The sequence below is a fragment of the Leiobunum rupestre genome, chromosome 7, assembly GCF_980474605.1.
Source record: "Leiobunum rupestre chromosome 7, qqLeiRupe1.1.hap1, whole genome shotgun sequence".
In the NCBI taxonomy this organism is placed as follows: Eukaryota; Metazoa; Arthropoda; class Arachnida; order Opiliones; family Sclerosomatidae; genus Leiobunum; species Leiobunum rupestre.
The window spans coordinates 535,802-554,338 of NC_143390.1; the positions used below are offsets into that span (position 1 = coordinate 535,802).

General features: G+C 35.1%; 1 protein-coding gene across 1 annotated transcript; it reads left to right on the top strand.

Moving 5' to 3' along the window:
• The first annotated feature begins 498 nt into the window (after positions 1-498).
• Positions 499-977, top strand: LOC149933843 (uncharacterized). The gene is made up of 2 exons (XM_090180812.1): positions 499-656; positions 725-977. The coding sequence occupies exons 1-2, from the start codon at positions 499-501 to the stop codon at positions 975-977; spliced, it is 411 nt and encodes a 136-aa protein (XP_090036938.1).
• The last annotated feature ends 17,560 nt before the right edge of the window (positions 978-18,537 follow it).

Here is an 18,537-nt window from a genome sequence, read left to right on the forward strand (position 1 = left end):
AAACAATAGGCGAATTCCTTTACGAAAAAAATTCACGACTGGATAAATTTAAAACAATTTGAAATTGTTTTTTGCTAATGTATTATCTACATGTACAAAAGAAAAAACGGTATCGCTTTTGTTTACTTTTATCCAAATCGAGAACACTTTTTTAAGAGACCCGATCTCCATATCGGTATAATTTGAGGTCTCTATCGGTTAGTAGTATAATATAGTTTTCTCTGACCATTAGAAATAAAATTCCCTAAACGTTACTATTACATCTAAGAGCACCACGGAGACCTTTATAGTATCTCGAATAATTTATACACACAAAAACTAGGATTTGTCTATAAACCTACGGAATTAGTTTAGTTCCAAGGCAAGAATTTAGGACTTCTACGCGATGATAAAGTAAACAATCATTTTCACCACGATTTATAATATACAAGGCCAAGACTTATTTTGGTTTATGAAACTTACAGTTAGTTAAATTTAGAAAGGGTCCAGATGGAAATTATGGCTGAAGAATTGGAGAATCTTGGGGCCGTTCCGTATAACTTTGAGCCTCTACTTGTTGACCACCCCGAGTATTTTGCAAATGAAGATGATAGTGAAGATCAAAATGAACAGCCAGTAGTAGCGGGAAATAATGAACGTATTGTAAATACCAATTGGTAAAAATTAATTCTGAATAGTTTTCACGAATCATTATACTAATTTAAGCATAAACAATTTCTTTTAGGTGTACTTGCGGTTATTGCAGGCCAATGCCTACAGCGACGGAGAGTATTTGTTGTCGAGAGATAGGAGGATTAGTGCGAGAAACCCCTGGTTTACGCTGCTGTCTCGATTGGAGAAAATTTCGATTAAATTCTTTAGAAATTGATGTTCTCGAGCCAGCGTACCTCCATTACTTTATACTTATGGAGACTGACTATGACGATCGGCTGGCACTCTGGATTAAATTTCCCGCCGTCAGTAGGGGAGGAGAGTAGACGTCACCGGAGGCTGCTTCACTCTCATTAGAAGACATCAATTTAAGGGAACCAATGATTTGAATTTTTAGAAGAAAGGAGGTTACTCTTCGAGCGTTAAAAGTATTGGGAGCAAAGAAAAAAATCGCTTCAACATAGTCATTATCCTTAAGTATAAATAAGTTCATTCTTGGCATTACTTAAACCGTTAAAATTGAATTTCTACTGGGTTTCGCTCTTAATGTTAGTTTCCCTGAACCGGCTAATTGTATTATACTCACTCTCCAGTCCGATATGAGAATATAACTTCCACTCTGCTTTTCGATTTCTTTGGGATTCTTGGTCACAACTTTATATTCTTCGAGCAGATATCCACGTGAGACATTCATATCCTGATGATTCTCGTAAGTGATTTTAAATCCGAATAGTAATATGTCGAAACCCTACAAAAAGGGAAATTCTTGTCATGTTTAGTTTTGATAGGTTTTTTACAGCAAGTCAGTCAATTTTTGGTTATTTTCGCTCTTTAAACTTCTAAGTATAAATCAAAAAAATTTAAATCAAGGGCAATCTATAACTATAAGTCTTAAAATTTGTCCTTTTATTTATTAATTTACTAGCTTTAATACCCGGCTTTGCCCGGGGTCTTAGTATTAATGAATTAGATCTGATTTGCACGTAAGAAAGGTAAATGCTGTAGCAAAAACGTAACACACGTAGCAAAAAGTCCTGAACTACTTAAAAATCCAAAATAAACCTCCCCTTCTACGAAGTCCTGTTCTTTCACACTAACCCGTTAAAAAAGTATAAAGGTCGGGACGGGCGCAAGGAACTCAAGAGATGAGATAAGGAAAGCAAAGGGGTGAGAGTCGAGAAAAAAATTTGAAAGCCGAGACAAGCCGGAAAATAGATAACGGAAGCAAAGAGGTGAAAGACCAAAGTCAGGTAAAATAAAATTGAATTATGAATAAAATTGACTAAGATTAATAACCATGTCAGGTATTTGGAATTAGGAAAAGAAAAAAAAATGTCTTAAAGCAACTTTATTATGCCCAATTGGTTGAATTTCCCAAAGCTTGTGAACGGGGACTAAATAACTGCCTTATATTTGGAATGCGTGGGGTAACTATTCAGTTACTAATCTAATTAATTTAAAACGTTTGCCTCTTATGACTCAGGTTTAGCGTACAATTTCATTAGTTAATTACAATAAACATCTTTTCGATTGAAAAAAATTCAGATAAAACAAGAAAAGGTTCACATTTACTTTATGCTCGTCAGCAGCGTTTCTAGGAGATTAAGTATTTTTTACAGAAATACGAGAAGCTATTCGTCGATACTTTACGGACTCTCTTTTGTGTTAAACCGAAAAGCATATAAGTGGTTTCTGTGAAGCCCTCACTTGCTGCAAACTATGAAAGTTCGAAGTCAAAAACCGAGTAAAAAAACTCAAGAAAGGAGGGCCGATAATTTCAGGTTTAAACCCGACCTAAACTGATGGAAATCCTAGTTTCCACTTCTGTTGCGCACAAATTTTAAAATAACACTTTCTCCATCCTGGTTATTCTAAATATGCTCTTAAATGAACACCTTAACCCTGTGGCGTATTTAAAAAAATTGCACCACTGAAATTTGGGAAAATGCGTCCCCTCTCTACTTACGCCACTGATAGTTCACCCGCATTTGTGTATCGACTTAATTTTTCCACTGACAAAACAGATTTAAGAAAAGAATGAAACGACTAGCCTAATTAATTTTTCAAAATATAAAAGTTTACGATGTTATTAAATGCAGAAGTAGTTAAAGCCGTATAATATGATGCAGACTAAGTTCTTTTACTATTACCAATTATAAAGGAAACGAGCAAATTTCCAAATTTAAAAGATCGCCATTTTGATGGTCGAAATCTCCCTTTCCTTATGATGGCGCGTTTGGGCACTCCTAACGTAAAAATGTGCTAGGCCTATATATACAGCTAATTTATCGAAATTAGATTTAAAAAAACATTTTACCTTGTTTTCTAAAGAATCCTTCATTGTTTCCCAACGAAAATCAAACCATTCAATCCAATCTAAAATAACTCTAGCAAAAATAATTAATTTACATTTATCTTTTTTCGGGAGTAAATAAATAAATCATGAGTGTTTTTAATTCAAGCTTTACGTTTTGTTGCATTTCTCCAACGAGTTGCACACTAATTCTGACCACGAATCATAAAAATCAGATAGCTTGCATCCTCCCTGAAGAAATTAATAGAGTTGTATTTATTTATTATATTATATTATTATTTGTAACATTTATGTGTAATTACTCACAAAGTAAAAACCACCACTAGCTTATTTATATCACCCCTTCTTTAAATTTGTTTTTGTAGTTTAATAACTTAGAATTTAACTTAGAATTTTAACAAGGATTATATGGCCGTTATTCCCGTTAAAATTATTTTGCGGAAATTAATAGTTTAGGAGATATAGTTATTCTATAAATAATTGTGCACGTGGCATGCGCCCCTAGACCTAACGACGTTTAGTTTTAGTTTTGATTTTACTGATGCAGGAAACAAGCGTGTTTGGGAATCGATTATTTTACTTAACCAGTTGGTGTAGTTAAAATCGGAATGACGTTATTGGAGTTTGAGACTTCTTTGTGGCGATTATCTACAAGAGGCCGATTTAATTCATTCCTGCGAAATCGATCATTAATGTCGCTCGAAATTTGGAAAAATAGAATGGCTTCATGAAAAAAAGGTAAACGCGAGTTACGCGGAATGTAATAAATGTGGCAGTTCGATGTCTCTTGTAGGGAGGTACGACATTATATGTGGTGGTACCATAAGGTATCAAAAACTGCGAAGAAAACCGGAAAACAAATATGATTCCTCTAAATCCGTCCGCCATGGTTTCTTCTTTTTCAAATCAAAAATGTAATTTCGTGAAATTTGGCTCGTTTCTTATTACTACGTTTTTAATGCTAACCCGCAAAGTTTCGTCGTGCGTGAGCTGTTTATCTCCCCAGTCACGCTAGTCGATTGGCGGATGTTCTGCAGGGAGGTGGCGTATCATGCTGGAATCACCAAACGTCAAGTCATTGGAGAAGATGGCAAGACCACTGAGTTTGAAAAAGTAAGTACCACCGAAGGAAAAGAATTGGGCAGTGGTTTATTGGTGGTGTGGAACGCGAAAAAGGGAAGTTTTTCGTGGAACGCGTCGAAAAGAGTGATGCCGCTACATTGGGGCCAATTATCACTTCTTGGGTCCTTCAAGACACTATCATCCTGACCGACTTTTGAAAGTCGAACTATTCTTTGGATCAGGAACACTTCACTCACATTAAATTTAACTATTCACTCCCTTTCAAGGACCCTCACACCGAGGTTCACACCAATTAAAATTGAGGGTGCATGGGCTCACGCGAAGGCGCTCTGCCACGTGGGAAAAATTGTACCATGGCCTACTAGCATGTACATGTTCAGGGTCTGGTCAAGACGTAAGGTGAAGAATGTTTTTCAGTCTTTCATAACTGCATGTTAAGGTGGGGGGGGGGGGGGGCGGAGTGGTTAGCACTTTCGCCTCGCAGCGAGAGGAGCCGGGTTCGATCCCAGCTTGTGGCACTGGGTGAAAACTAGGTACAACTCCTTATGCCTTGAGTTTGCAAGTTCTCTCCCCACTGGTTTAAGGGTTTTCCCCCGAGCTCTTCATTTTCCCCTTCCATAAAAACTCGAGGTTAACGGTAATAGTTAGTGAAGGAGCTGTTGGCTCGCGTGGCATGCAGGGCTTGCCACCATTTACCTACGCATTGTAACCCGGCCACCTGAATTAATGGCTTCAAAAGCCGCTTGTTGACTTAGGCTTAAGGTGATGCCTTGCCTGATTATTAACTTTAATGTTAACACACTATTGTGGAACCGGAAATTGACCCGGATGCCTACGAACCTAGCCCATCGAAATGCAAATAATATTTCTACCTTTTCTGTCGGGTAGCTTACGATGTCTCTTAATAACCTGCCATACTTTAGTTAGTTATTTATTTTAATGCTAATATGAAAAGTACTATTTATTCACACTTAACTCAGTTAGGTTATGTTTGCTGGGAATAAAGTTTCGATGTTAGTATTTACGATTTAACTAGTAACGACGTCAGTAGGTGGAATTTTTATATATACGCACCGTGATTCTAGAGAAAGGGAAGCGAGCATGCGACGCCGTTAGGACCACTTTTATGGTTTTTTTAATGCGTTAATTTCCAACAAAAAAATTGCTAAATTTGTAAAAAAAATTCATAACTACAATTTTTTTCCCGACAAACAAAACTACTCAGGGGTCACTAATGTTTCATAACAAAGAAAACGACAGGGGCTGCTAGTCTTAAAAATTACCATAATTGTAACTGAACTTTAAAAAGTTAAATCGCTGAAATTGTTTATAAAATGAAATTTGTATACGCAGTAGCGCTCCCAAAGAAAGAAAAATAAATGTCGGACGTAACTATCTAATTTCTAAATATGCACTAGTTCCAACATTAAAGTGTATCTTTTCGACAATTTCATCAGTTAAAAAAATAAATTTTAAAATATAACTTATAAATTATATAATAATAATCAGCTAGGTTTTTAAATGGAGCAGTCGATAATATTATAGTATTTATACGATATTTTTAAGTCGACACAATTTCAATACTAAAATTTGCTAAACTTGCATAATGCTAAATTTGCATAATAACTTTTAAAATCCAATACAATTAACTTAATGACGAGAAGAGATTAACAGGTGTGAAAAAGTGACACAAATTAAAAGAAAAAACACGGAAATTGAAACCACTTCTTGAAAGATACATGAAAATATAATGTACCTGTAATTTACCGGAAGTACGCCGATAATTACACGAGTAACCCGACAAATATAGAAAGTTTTCTATAAAATGATCAGAATTGCTACCCAAAATGAAGAAAAATGACTCAGGATTGAAAAATATAAGTGACAAATCGCAGTCACTCAAATAAAAGAAATCCTAACTTTTTGTTGTAGCTGTGTACAGTCAAATTTTTTAGCGATTAGACATTTCATATTGTAACCTTATTATCAAATCGTCATGGACAAATGCAAATCACTGTTTTTTATTTGCGATTTTTATATAACCACGTTTTCCGATCTGTTATGGTATTACTGTAACTTCTCACTGGTAAGTGATTTGTCATCTTTTGTGCCCTCTTATCAAATCAATATTGCAATTGATTTTGACTTTTTAGTGAGTCTAAATGCTCAGATAATCTGAAAATGATTCTATCAAAGCAGTATAACGGAAGATTTTTAGGGTGAGTTGAGACCTACGATATTGACTTTATTTTAGATTTAGAAATACATTTTTTTGGCCATTTCATTTATTTTGTGAGGATGTCTTGAAACAGGCATAACATTCTTATAGCATAACTAAATTAAAAATGCTAACAAGCGCTATTAATTGTGATTAACGTAACAAGTGACAGTTAACCTAGCTTCTAAATAATCTGGTGGTACCAATAGTTGGAAATTAAAGCTGTCATTTAAAAAGGAAAGCGCCATATGTTTTTCCGAATATCGGCTTTTTCACGTTTTAAGAGTTAACCGAGTCCCTAATTAAGATGAAAAACACTTACATTTAACTACCAAATATAGTGGTGAACAGTCAATTTCAATCTAAATTGCTCTAAAATCAATGCCATTTTATTTAAAATGAGTAGACTCCACAAATTTACGTCCGTTATCACTAAAGGGCGCTAAGATTGTTGTTCGTCAAAATTTCAGAGGAAAGCTCTGTTGTCGCTCGAAAGTGATGAAAGTTAAAATTTTAAAACTAATTAAAAACACAACCACTGAATATTCTTAACACAAAATTAAGTTTCTAATCTATAGAAAACTTAAGGTTTTAATCTTTATTTTATTTAATGCAGTGGAAAGCCAGATATTTTATTACGGTTGATGAAGTGTTAATTATGGACATACATATGGGTCATATTAAATAAATTTTACTTACTCTACTAATTTGGACTTTGACGAAATCGGTATGGTTTACTTTCGGAACGAAGTTCATAGTTTTACCTTTTCTTACACTGAATAGAAAACAGAACCGTTTTCTATAAGTACACAGGCACTTCATTTTTATTTTGTTGATTTATTTGATTGCGATTACGCAACACTCTTAAAGTAACTTATACCATTCTTGCTTCCCTTTCTGCGTTATTACAACTTTACATGACGCGAAATAATGCATTAGTTTTAATGCTTCTTGGCAAACGGGCACAAACAACTTTTAGAATAATGGAAATAAAGCATGTCGTCTTTTTGATCGTTATTAAAGTGGAAAGATCTATTTCGATTTACGATGTGCAAAACAAGGTTTTACTTTTAAACCGAATTAACGATTGGTACGTTTCCAATTAACGCGATGCACGCAATGGGGCTGTTCAAAAAATAAAGTAACGCAAAAATGATATTTTTGACTCGGCCTCCCTTTGTAACTAGGGGTGAAAAATAAAGACAAATTACGTAACAAATACTTCAACATCCCTCATTTAAAATACTACGATGCACTTGAAATTTTTTTTTATACGTCCATGGAACTAGTTATTCTCATACACAGGGCCGTAGCTAGAGAAAATGGCGCCAGGGGCGAGCTGTAATTTTGGTGCCCCTATACCCTATCGCGCGCACGGCGCCCGGGGCGGCCGCCCAACCCTAGCTAGGTCGCTGCTCATACATGAAGAAGGCAAGTACCAAATAGCGACTGTAACATAAAATAATTGATAATAGGTTCCGGTGTAGACATTTGAGCCATCTCTCCCTCTGTAGAACTTATAATCGCTTTTACAAAACCCCTCCCCATTATTGTTTAACTTAATTTGTGAAAGGTTTGAATCACTACCTTTGGCTTTTGAATTAAAAGCAATCGAGTCGATAAGTTTTATGGAATGGGATTTTTATTTAACCCGACGGGGTAGTAACTATAGTAATCAGGTGTAGAAATCTTGCGTAATCGAGAGGAAATGTTAAGAAAAGCACTGAAAACCGTCGAGAAATTATCAGAAATCAACGGATGATTTTCAAAAATCAATAATTAGGTGTACAAAGATTTTTAAGTAACTACCCCCTCAATTTAACACTGGTTACTCTTGGTTTTTAATTGTAATTTTAGAAATAATCACCACCATTTCCAAGTGACTAAGCTCTTCAACTTACTCACTTTCTGCAGAAAATTTACACAATTTTTACGATCTTTACCTCAAGCTGTGAATAATAATATGTATAAAAAATGACCGATATTGAATCAGTGATGCCAGATAGAGATACGTTTCCCACATTAAGATCTAAAAATTCACGAAATCTATTGAAATTCTAATCAATAATTGGATCGAAACTAAGGTATATAGAAAACCACCCGCGCGCCCCAATCACCCAAACAAGCAAGAACTAAGTTCGTTTTACTACTTCATCGACCAAACAGCTAACGTGTGCTCCAAAATCCATCGACCAAAAACCAGAAATAGCTGTATGAAAATCTATCGCGAGTAACAGAGCCTATAAGAATTTTATTCTTAACAGAGGCATCGACCGTATTATAAATAAACACATACAAGTTAATAAACATTCAGAGTGCCCTATATGTGAGCAGTCCATTGTAACTTATAGTGAAATTCTTCACCAATTATTGCATGGCGGTCGCTATTCAGCAGACATCTTTTACGCTCGGGCTTCCGTTGAATTCCAGCGTTAAGATATTTCTATCAAAAGTCAATATTTAGGAATAGAGGATAGCCAGAGTTCCTACACAGTACTGATGAGCCTCAAAATGGTGAAACCGGTCTACTGTTGGAATCTCTGGCCTAAATTTTGAAATTTGACACTTACAAGTTGTAAGTGGAAAAAACTCACAATAAGATAGGAGTAAAAACGCGAACGAGACCAATAAGTAGGGGAGAAAACTAAGCTTTATTGGGGAAAAATATGCGGTACTTCGGCCGATAGGCCTTCAAGGCGAAAAACTTTATGACGACTAACCGACAATTTGAAAATAAGATAAATTTTTAATAAAATAATTTTTTTATCAAGGAAGAGGCTGTAGTTTTATCGGAATTAGATGACAATTTTGGCCCCCCTCTCACGGGAGTAAGACCGAGATCGGTACGTGGTGGGAATTTATAGAAACCCGAGAAAATGCAGCCGACATAACCGCTGAAACATCTATGCGATCTATTATGGATATTAACACTTAACAGCTAAGAAAGTGAGACAGATGCATCAACTCAATATAGCTATTATTTATTTAGCAAATCTAAAACGAAAAATAAGTCTAGCATGTAATTTCGATAAAAAATTGGCAGATAATAACCAAAAATTGGCAGAGAGTACTAAGCCGTCACCAAGTTTTAAATCGGTTTCTTTAGCCGGAAATTAAAGAGAAAAACGATTCAAAAAGCTAACAAATTTAAAAAGGGTCTGCGTAGAGTTTGTAAGTTATCTCCCCACTGGTTAAAGGGGTTTTCCACCGAGATCTTCGGTTTCCCCTTCCCATAAAAACTTGCTGAGGTTAACGGTAATAGTTAGTGTAGGGAGCTGTTGGCTCGCGTGGCATGAAGGGCTTACCACCACCCTCCTACGCATTGTAACCCGGCCACCTGTTACTTGATCACGCACAAGCAACATTGTTTATGTGGTCGAAGGTGGTGCCTTGGGTATTAGCTCTATTTAAAAAAAAACCAAAAAAAACGAAGAGTTAATCCACCCTTACAGAATCTGTGGTAGTTGGGACATACGTTTCTGATTTTTCAAAGATGATCAATTCTTATTATCATGTAGAATTAAATTATGAAGTAAGTAAATTTGTATTTATGAATTTTGGCATTAAAGATAAAAAATGTATACAATAAAATGTAGAGAATATTGAAGCATATGTTCTGAGGCTATCGTTAAGCTAGCGATATAAATTCTGGTGATAGGCGAAACGACAATCTCTCAGCGACAATTTCTTAACTAGAGTGAAATTGGTATTCTAAGCGAGCTCTCGTTACGGTGGCGTTAGCATAGAAACACGAACGGGAGTAAATTTTAGTCACGTGTTTTCGTTTTTGTAAGAGACAATTAAAGCAAGGTAGCGTTTTATTAAGCAGACGGTATTACTTTCTTGTAAACACGAGGTAGTCCGTACTCCAAATTCTGCGGTAGGCCTAAATTTAGATGGTTTTATAAGTATGATTATGAATATAAAACGAGGAGTGCAAGGGAATGAATCTCAGAAAGAACAAATTGTATACGTTATGGAAAAACATCGACAACTTATTTCACAAAAATTCACTTTAAAATTTTCTAAAATATTATCGAATAAGTTGTGGGATGAGTTAGTTCTTCAGTTAAACTCCGTTGGAACCGGAGCAGTTAAAGACAGGCTGAAATGGGAAAAAGTAAAGGCGCGTTTATAAGTAGCGAGAAACCAAAGATAACCTAGACTACGTACCCTAGATTGGAAATGCGGCAAGATTCCTACGGGCTCCAGTATAACCATGTGATTCCCTAGTTGCGGGTGGCAATGTAATAGCGTGGGGGTAAAAAGGCTGAAGAATTCAGTTCAGTTCAGTTTTAAATCTCGTATTTGCGGACAGGAGAGCGTTCTACCGCAGAACCACGGATACAGTTACGCTTCACTGAAAATTAAAAACTCTTCCGAGGAGAGGTATATTTTGGCAAGCTTGCCAACTTGTTAGATTTTGATTGTTTCGTGATCCCTTTTAGCCCGAGGCCCGAACGAGGTCCAGATACCGAAGCAGACGAACCCGCTGAAACTTTTCAGACTAAACTTCCACCCCCCCCCCCTCTGCCACTAGGGAATCGCATGAGACAAAGCATTTCGCGTACGTTTCTACCCCCTGGAGAAACCGAAGCCGTTTGCGGAAGCTCAAAATTGTATACCTGCGTATGTTCTAGCGCGACCGTTTACCAACGAGTGAGACCCTAATTTTTACAAGCGAAAGCTGACCGATGACGCTGAAAGTCGACGCTTGGCGCTTCAAAGTTCGGATGATATTCTCGCCGGAGTGTTCCGAGGTTTCGGCTCTAGCTTCAGGTCACGTGTTTTAATGTAGTCAGTTAGCGTATTCAATGACACCGATTTCGTCTGCTGCTTTTCTTCAAGTGTTTCGTCGTTTCGTAAACCCTTCCAAAAGCAAGAATTGTTTTTTTTTTTTCGAAATAATAATGCCCGATACTGTTGGCTTGCGGCGGCGCCATTTTATTATTATATCATCATTATACCGGTTGTCCACTAAAAAATAAAAAAAATATTAATAACTAAAACAACTTTTTTTTTAATTTCTATGAAACCCTCCTCGCGCAGGGGGGACATTTACTATTGCAAGCAAAAACTTTCGAATTAGAACCAAATCGGTAAACCCAATGGTTTCCCAGATAGTTTTACAAGGTCATTAAATTTTACACTAGTAAATTTCCCCCTGCACGAGAAATGTGCGATAGAAATTTGAAATTTAAAAAAAGATGTTTGTCAGTTATTTATCATTGATCGTTTTTTAGTAGACACCCTGTATATTAATTAATAGTTAAGTTAGCAGTGCTATATGCGTTCTTAAATTGTAGGTTAAAATAAAAACTTTGTTATATTTGCATATATTTGAAACTTTTATTAAGGGTAAGCCTTAGTCTGACTAGTTTCGGCTAGTAAGGGCCCGTAGTAAAAGTCATTCTGAAAAACCTAGCCGATTGGCTAGCAATCGCAGATCGGCTAGGTCGTTTGGCGGATTCCTAAAAAACGCGTTGCAAAAGTCTCCGATGTGCGATCTAGCCGAACGAGATCCTAGCAAACTCGTCTACTTTTTATTTTTTTACCGCGCGCATTGTTTAACCAATCAGAAGATGCTATTTACGCGGGGAAATAGTACGTTTTTAAGCAGACGGCAATTCTCCAATTTTAAGCGTAGATTGTTTGGTTCTATTTTAAAAATAACTTGAAAAGTTTAAAAGAATAATGGCACCGAGAGAAGGGTACCAACCCAAATTTAACGAAAGGGAAAAAGACGCTCTCATTTCCGGTTTAGAAGTTAGACCGCGACATGGGATACGAAAAGAAGTATAACAGTGCCGACGAATTCAGCAAGGGCTGGGATGAAATAGCTTCAGAGGTTTCGGCGGCGGTTGGCTCTGGTTTCATAATGAAACTGAAATTGAAGAAAATTGCAACGGATTTGGACGTTCATGCCGTACTCTTTCGCGCCTTAAATCAGGTTCTGCATCTTCATTTCCGCGAATATTCATTTCATTTAAATCAAGCAACGCGATAAATTCAGCCATTTTTCCCGCTTTAGCCGATCGGTGGCTGCGTATCAAATGAATATATTCATTTTCAGCATTCAATATTTGATATTTCCCTCATATGTAGCGAAGCTTCGGGTTCAATAACAGCTGCAATTGTAAATTCAGTGTTTGAAATAGATAAGAAATATAACGTCTTTTACAGAAAATTATAAAAGCTCAGCAGCCGAGCAGCATAACCCAAGGGATAACCGTGAAAGTTCTTCAAACAAAAAAGATAATGAAAATTCAACCTCTAACATCGAAGAGATTGTTAATTTAACCATGTTATTGAAAACACCCGAAGGAAAAATAAAGTAAGGAACTACTCGAGGGGATTTTTACCGATTTTGATGAAACTCAGGGGAGTTTGATAGACCTACTTGTAGAATGAATACACCTAAAGGGAATTTTGTCTATGGGCTGTGTAGTGATAGCTGTTTATTTTTAGTAAATTTTGTTTAAATTTGGGTAAAATTGCATATATTCATTAAAATCTCATATATTCATTAAAATCTCATATATTCATTAATACCTCTCCGCGGGGACAAAGTCCCCTAGGATGGGTTATACAATCAGCGTGTCTGTCTGTCCTGCGAACGCGTTCGCATTTTCCGTGCAAAGGTTAATCAATGCGTAGGCAGTTTCTCGAAATCTCTCCGTTCGCATTTGTTAGGACTGTCGAAGGGTTGCCAAAACCACCGTGCAACGGTGAGCGTTAACGGATTAATTTGCGGTTGGGTTTGGATGGTTTTTTTCGTTAACGCTCACGGTCGCGACAGTTTTAACTCAGTTTGATTGGATATTTCGCTATTATAATGTTGATGTGTAGGGTGTGAATGTTGAGTTTGTGTTATGACGGTTGTGGGTGTTGAGTTTGTTGTGTTTGTGTTATGACGGTTGTGGGTGTTGAGTCTGTTGTGTTTGTGTTTGTTGTGTTTGTACGGGCGTTTTCTCTTCAACTTCTTCTTATTGACTTTTGGGACGGACCGAGTGCTGAGTGTTATGGCAACCTCTCAACGTCCAATGGCAAGGTTTCCACCAATTGTTCACGGTATTCGTCGTAGTATCAATTTGCGATTTATTGGCGCCGGCCAGGAATCAAACCCGGATCTGCTGCGTGCATGAGATTTACTCTAACCACGTTAGGTACCATATTTTATTCTACATCATTTTAAATATTTATAAATTATATTAATCTTATATTTAATTAAATATTTATAAATTATCTTAATCTTATATTTAATTAAATATTTATAAATTATCTTAATCTTATATTTAATTAAATATTTATAAATTATATTAATCTTATATTTAATTAAATATTTATAAATTATATTAATCTTATATTTAATTAAATATTTAAGTATTTTAATATTATATTTAATTAAATATTTAAGTATTTAATCTTATATTTAATTAAATATTTAAGTATTTTAATCTTATATTTAATTAAATATTTAAGTATTTTAATCTTATATTTAATTAAATATTTAAGTATTTTAATCTTATATTTAATTAAATATTTAAGTATTTTAATCTTATATTTAATTAAATATTAAAGTATTTTAATCTTATATTTAATTAAATATTAAAGTATTTTAATCTTATATTTAATTAAATATTTAAGTATTTTAATCTTATATTTAATTAAATATTTAAGTATTTTAATCTTTAATTAAATATTTAAGTATTTTAATCTTTAATTAAATATTTAAGTATTTTAATCTTATATTTAGTTAAATATTTAAGTATTTTAATCTTATATTTAATTAAATATTTAAGTATTTTAATTTTATATTTAATTAAATATTTAAGTATTTTAATCTAATATTTAATTAAATATTTAAGTATTTTAATCTTATATTTAATTAAATATTTAAGTATTTTAATCTTATATTTAATTAAATATTTAAGTATTTTAATCTTATATTTACTTAAATATTTAAGTATTTTAATTTTATATTTAATTAAATATTTCAGTATTTTAATCTAATATTTAATTAAATATTTAAGTATTTTAATCTTATATTTAATTAAATATTTAAGTATTTTAATGTAAAATTTGATCGTGATCAGGAATTGAACTCGGGTCGCATTGTTACCATGAGGATAGTTCACCGCCGAGCCATTGACTTCCTTAGGGTAAATATTAAAGTAAAGGAACCATTTTGATAAGGCGGGTTTTCTTACTAAACGGATAAATACAATATCTGTGGATATTGTTTATTGAACTTTGTTTTTTAATTTTTGTGAACTTGTTATAGTCTAAATTTTTTACGTATGAAAATTTAAAGGTCAAATCTTGTTTTAGCGCAGTCAGCAGATAAGATGGTTAAAGGGTAAAACCCGTTAGTTTTTTGTAATTTATTTCGTTTTTTCAGTCTTTTTTATTAATTGTGTTTTAGCGTATTAGTTTTCAAGGGTAATAGTTCATTTATGAGGAAAATATCGAGTTGTTTACATCGTGCACTTACACTTATGTTGGTCTGGATTTTTAACTGGGTCGTCATTACTTCGTAATTTATTTTAAACGTTTTCTCGACTGATAAAGATGTTTAATGCAGTTCATCAATTGGGTTCGTTTGTTTTATTTTTAAAGAGCCCTAACTATTCTGTCTACGGTCATGTATTGATATACGAGCTGTCGTTTAGTCAAGTGGCTTTTTGTGCTTTGTGAATGGTAAGTTTTTCGCTTCTTGTTAATTCATTTTTATTGGTGTGGATATTTGGACATCTACGATTCCTAATGCAGTCATTGATTTCCTGGGTGTGCGAGTCATTATATGATATTGGAAATTGGACGGTATTGGTCTTTTTCATGCGGTATGTGTCACAACGTCAACAGGAAGTCTACGAGTCGTCCACTATCAGATGTCGAATATAGCTTTTCTACGGTATCTTCATCAAGGGTGAGTGTTGAAATAAAATGAGCGTTAAAGATGCGGTAAGTATGTCGTAAGCGAGAAAAATACAAATACCCTCTGTAGATATTTCTTTCATTAAAATTTGCTTCGTATTATATTCAACTGATAAACTTGTTCTGAAAATAGGGTTAAAGTCAATTGTGCATTGTTTTAGTACGTCTAACTTGCTGTTGTAACTACTTAATTTATAGTATTCTGAATAAATTAAACTCGGTTGTTTCGTCTCAATTATTTTAATTAAAATTAAAATTTTATACCGGGCGGGATTGAACCGGGATTACGTTTTTAGTAAATAACTCTGAATTGCGGAGATATCTTTAAGGGATGTCTCGAGAAATTAATACCACTAGGGACAATTCTTCCGAGGAGAGGTATATTTTGGCTTGCCAACTTGTCTTTTGGTAAAATAACAAAAAAAGAATAAAAGTGTAAAGTTAAAGAATTTTGGTTGTATTAAAAAATGTTTAATTAGGTACAGGAGAGGTTTTCATAAATTTTAGTCATTTCTAAATTAAATCAAAATTTGTAAATTCATTAAACTTTCATAAAATGAAATTAATTTCAAATCTCAACCTTAAAAGTGAAATTAGTTTTTGGTTGTCATGGCAAAACTAAAAGCCCATTAACCAAATTCCTTTTAGCGGTATTCATTTTTCAAACAAATCGTCTAGTTTTTTTTAAAAAAATTGAAAACTACAGCGGGCAGTAAGTCTTATAGGCACTGGAACTATTGCAATCTGCAGGTAACACTCCCACGATAATTGGGAGGTGATAGACATTGATAACTTATACACAGTTTTAATTATCGTATGACGTACTTAACTATTTCTGTAAAGAAGTTTCCTTTTTTTACCATAAATCCTTTTGACACACAGTTTTCTTTTCGAAGAATTTTTCCCACCGTAACATTACTATTCATTTAATTTAAGGGCCGTTCGCAAACACATCACGCACTAAGAGGGAGGGTGGTTTGTACAATTGGTCCAAATGTTAGAAGGGGGTGGGGTCGCTTTTATGTTATGTCACATCATAATTCTACGTGGGAACCTAAATTATCAGTTGTTTTAATTTACAGACACAGTTAAATAATTGCTTATCTCATTTATACAGAGGGTAAGACAATAAATAATTTTGCTTTAATTAAAACAAGGATTAATTTTAAGTTTTATCGTGCTATGGGTTTTGGGTATTTGTAAAAAAAATTATTCATTCTTTTAGAGTGAGTCGGGGTAGTCAAAAAAGTCGATTTCAACTTAGCCTTATTTGTGAACAGCCCCTTAGGCTTAACATTCTTTCGTATCTTTGGTTATTTTTCCTTAATTATAAGATTAGACAGCTTAAGCGCCCCTCGGAAACGTGTATGGGGAACTTGTAGACGTTGCTTCATTCCGTACAACCTACAGTTAATAATAATAATAATAATCAGCTAGGCTAACACCCAAGGCACCACCTTAGGCCTAAGTCATCAAGCGACTTTTAAAGAAATGGTTGAACGAACTTTTAGACAAAATAACACTGAATTCCTTTAATGTTTAGCAGAATCTTTGTTCGAAACATCTTTTATTTAGCTCAGAGCACCGCAAATAGGCAGAGACCGGTTGGTCCCGTGGGCAAAATTCGATGAGTCCCGAACAAATATTGCTTTTGAGGTCGGTGAAGGGAAGGCTTAAGGAACAGGTGACCTGGGCGATGCCACCGCGACCCTCTTAAGTGAGATCGACCTAGAGTACCAAGTCGCAATACCCGGGAAACTAGGGTGAATCCTGTAACAGGGTTGCCTTAGTTTTTTCACAATAACATTCCCTGACTGTTACAGATTTTCCTTGACTTATTTTGTGCCACAATTTTGTAACCTATATTTTAGAAAAAGTTTCCTATTTGCAAACGAAATTAAATTCCCTGACTTTCCCTGATTTTTATACCAATATTCAAATTCCCTGACTTTTACAGGAATTACAGATTTTCCAGGTACAGTGGCAACCCTGTGTAACGAATCAACCCTTAATCGGTCGCTTGCGTTAGTCTAAAAAGGGGTGTTGCTTGGACTGCTATGGTAACTCACTTAAATCATGGGCTGTAACGATGGATTAACTAGTAGACCTCTCCCTGGGTGACTGACGATCTACATGGAAACTTAGTAGTAGGGCAGCCAAATGGTGTGTAATCCCGCCTCCGTTGCAATACAGGCGAGAGTCGGTAACAGTATCTTTTAGACACTGGGTCAGTGGAGCTGGCCTTTCCCACTGGGCGCACCACTAAGCAGAAGTGGAAGCCAATGTCCAGTGGGAGTTAAGCTAAAAGTCCCCAACCAGCTGCTACCGTAGTGGCGATAGTATGAACTACGTGCTCATCATTAATCTTAAACCAATTTTTTACTCTAGGTTTGTTGTCAGTCCCAGAGGGTTGAGCCACAGTAGCAGTGGAGGCTCCACTACTGTACGTTTCCTGGTCATGGATGGACGGTAATGGAGAGTACTTCTTGACATCCGTGTGTCTGGATACCCATCGATGTCTGCAGACGGAGGGACCTTATGGTGTGCTCGTCTTAAAGTACGTGGTATGCGCTAAATAGGGCTTATTGTCGATAATTCGAACAGCGCGTTTTTGGAGTAACAGCAAGCGATTCATGTTAAGTTCAGAGGTATTGCCCCAAATTGCTATACAAAATGTTAATTGTGAATAAATTAGCGAATAGTAAAGTTGTAAACGCGTTTCATATTTGAAGATTTTTCGATTTTGATTAATTAAATATACACTAGCCATATGCTATTTTACTTGCCATTTTATCTACATGCTTATTGAATTTTAGGTGAGGGTCATACCATACACCCAAATATTTATAATGGTCTACTTCAGATAGATCGGTGTCGTCAAGTCTAATATGAGAAAGTCGTAGTCGTGATTTATTAACATTGGAAAATATCATAAAGACTGTTTTATCTTTGTTTAATTCTAGAAGATTATCTTTCAGCCAAGCGTTTATTTTATTAAGCATCTTGTTAGATAGAGTAATTAGTTGATTTAGGTCAGGACCACCACGAACGCTTACAGTATCGTCAGCGTAGAGGGTTAGGGAGTCATTATCGTCAATGTTTACAATATCATTGATGAATAGGTTAAATAAGATCGGTGAAAGAATACTGCCTTGGGGAACACCACGATAGACGACATTCTGAGGAGATAACTCTCCATTTATCTTGGTTTGACTACGCCGATTCGATAGGTAAGACTTAAGTCAGTCGTAGCTATAACCTCTGATACCCATTAGGTAGAGTTTGCGGAGAAGACGTTCTTGGTTAACGGAGTCAAACGCTTTTTTAAGATCGA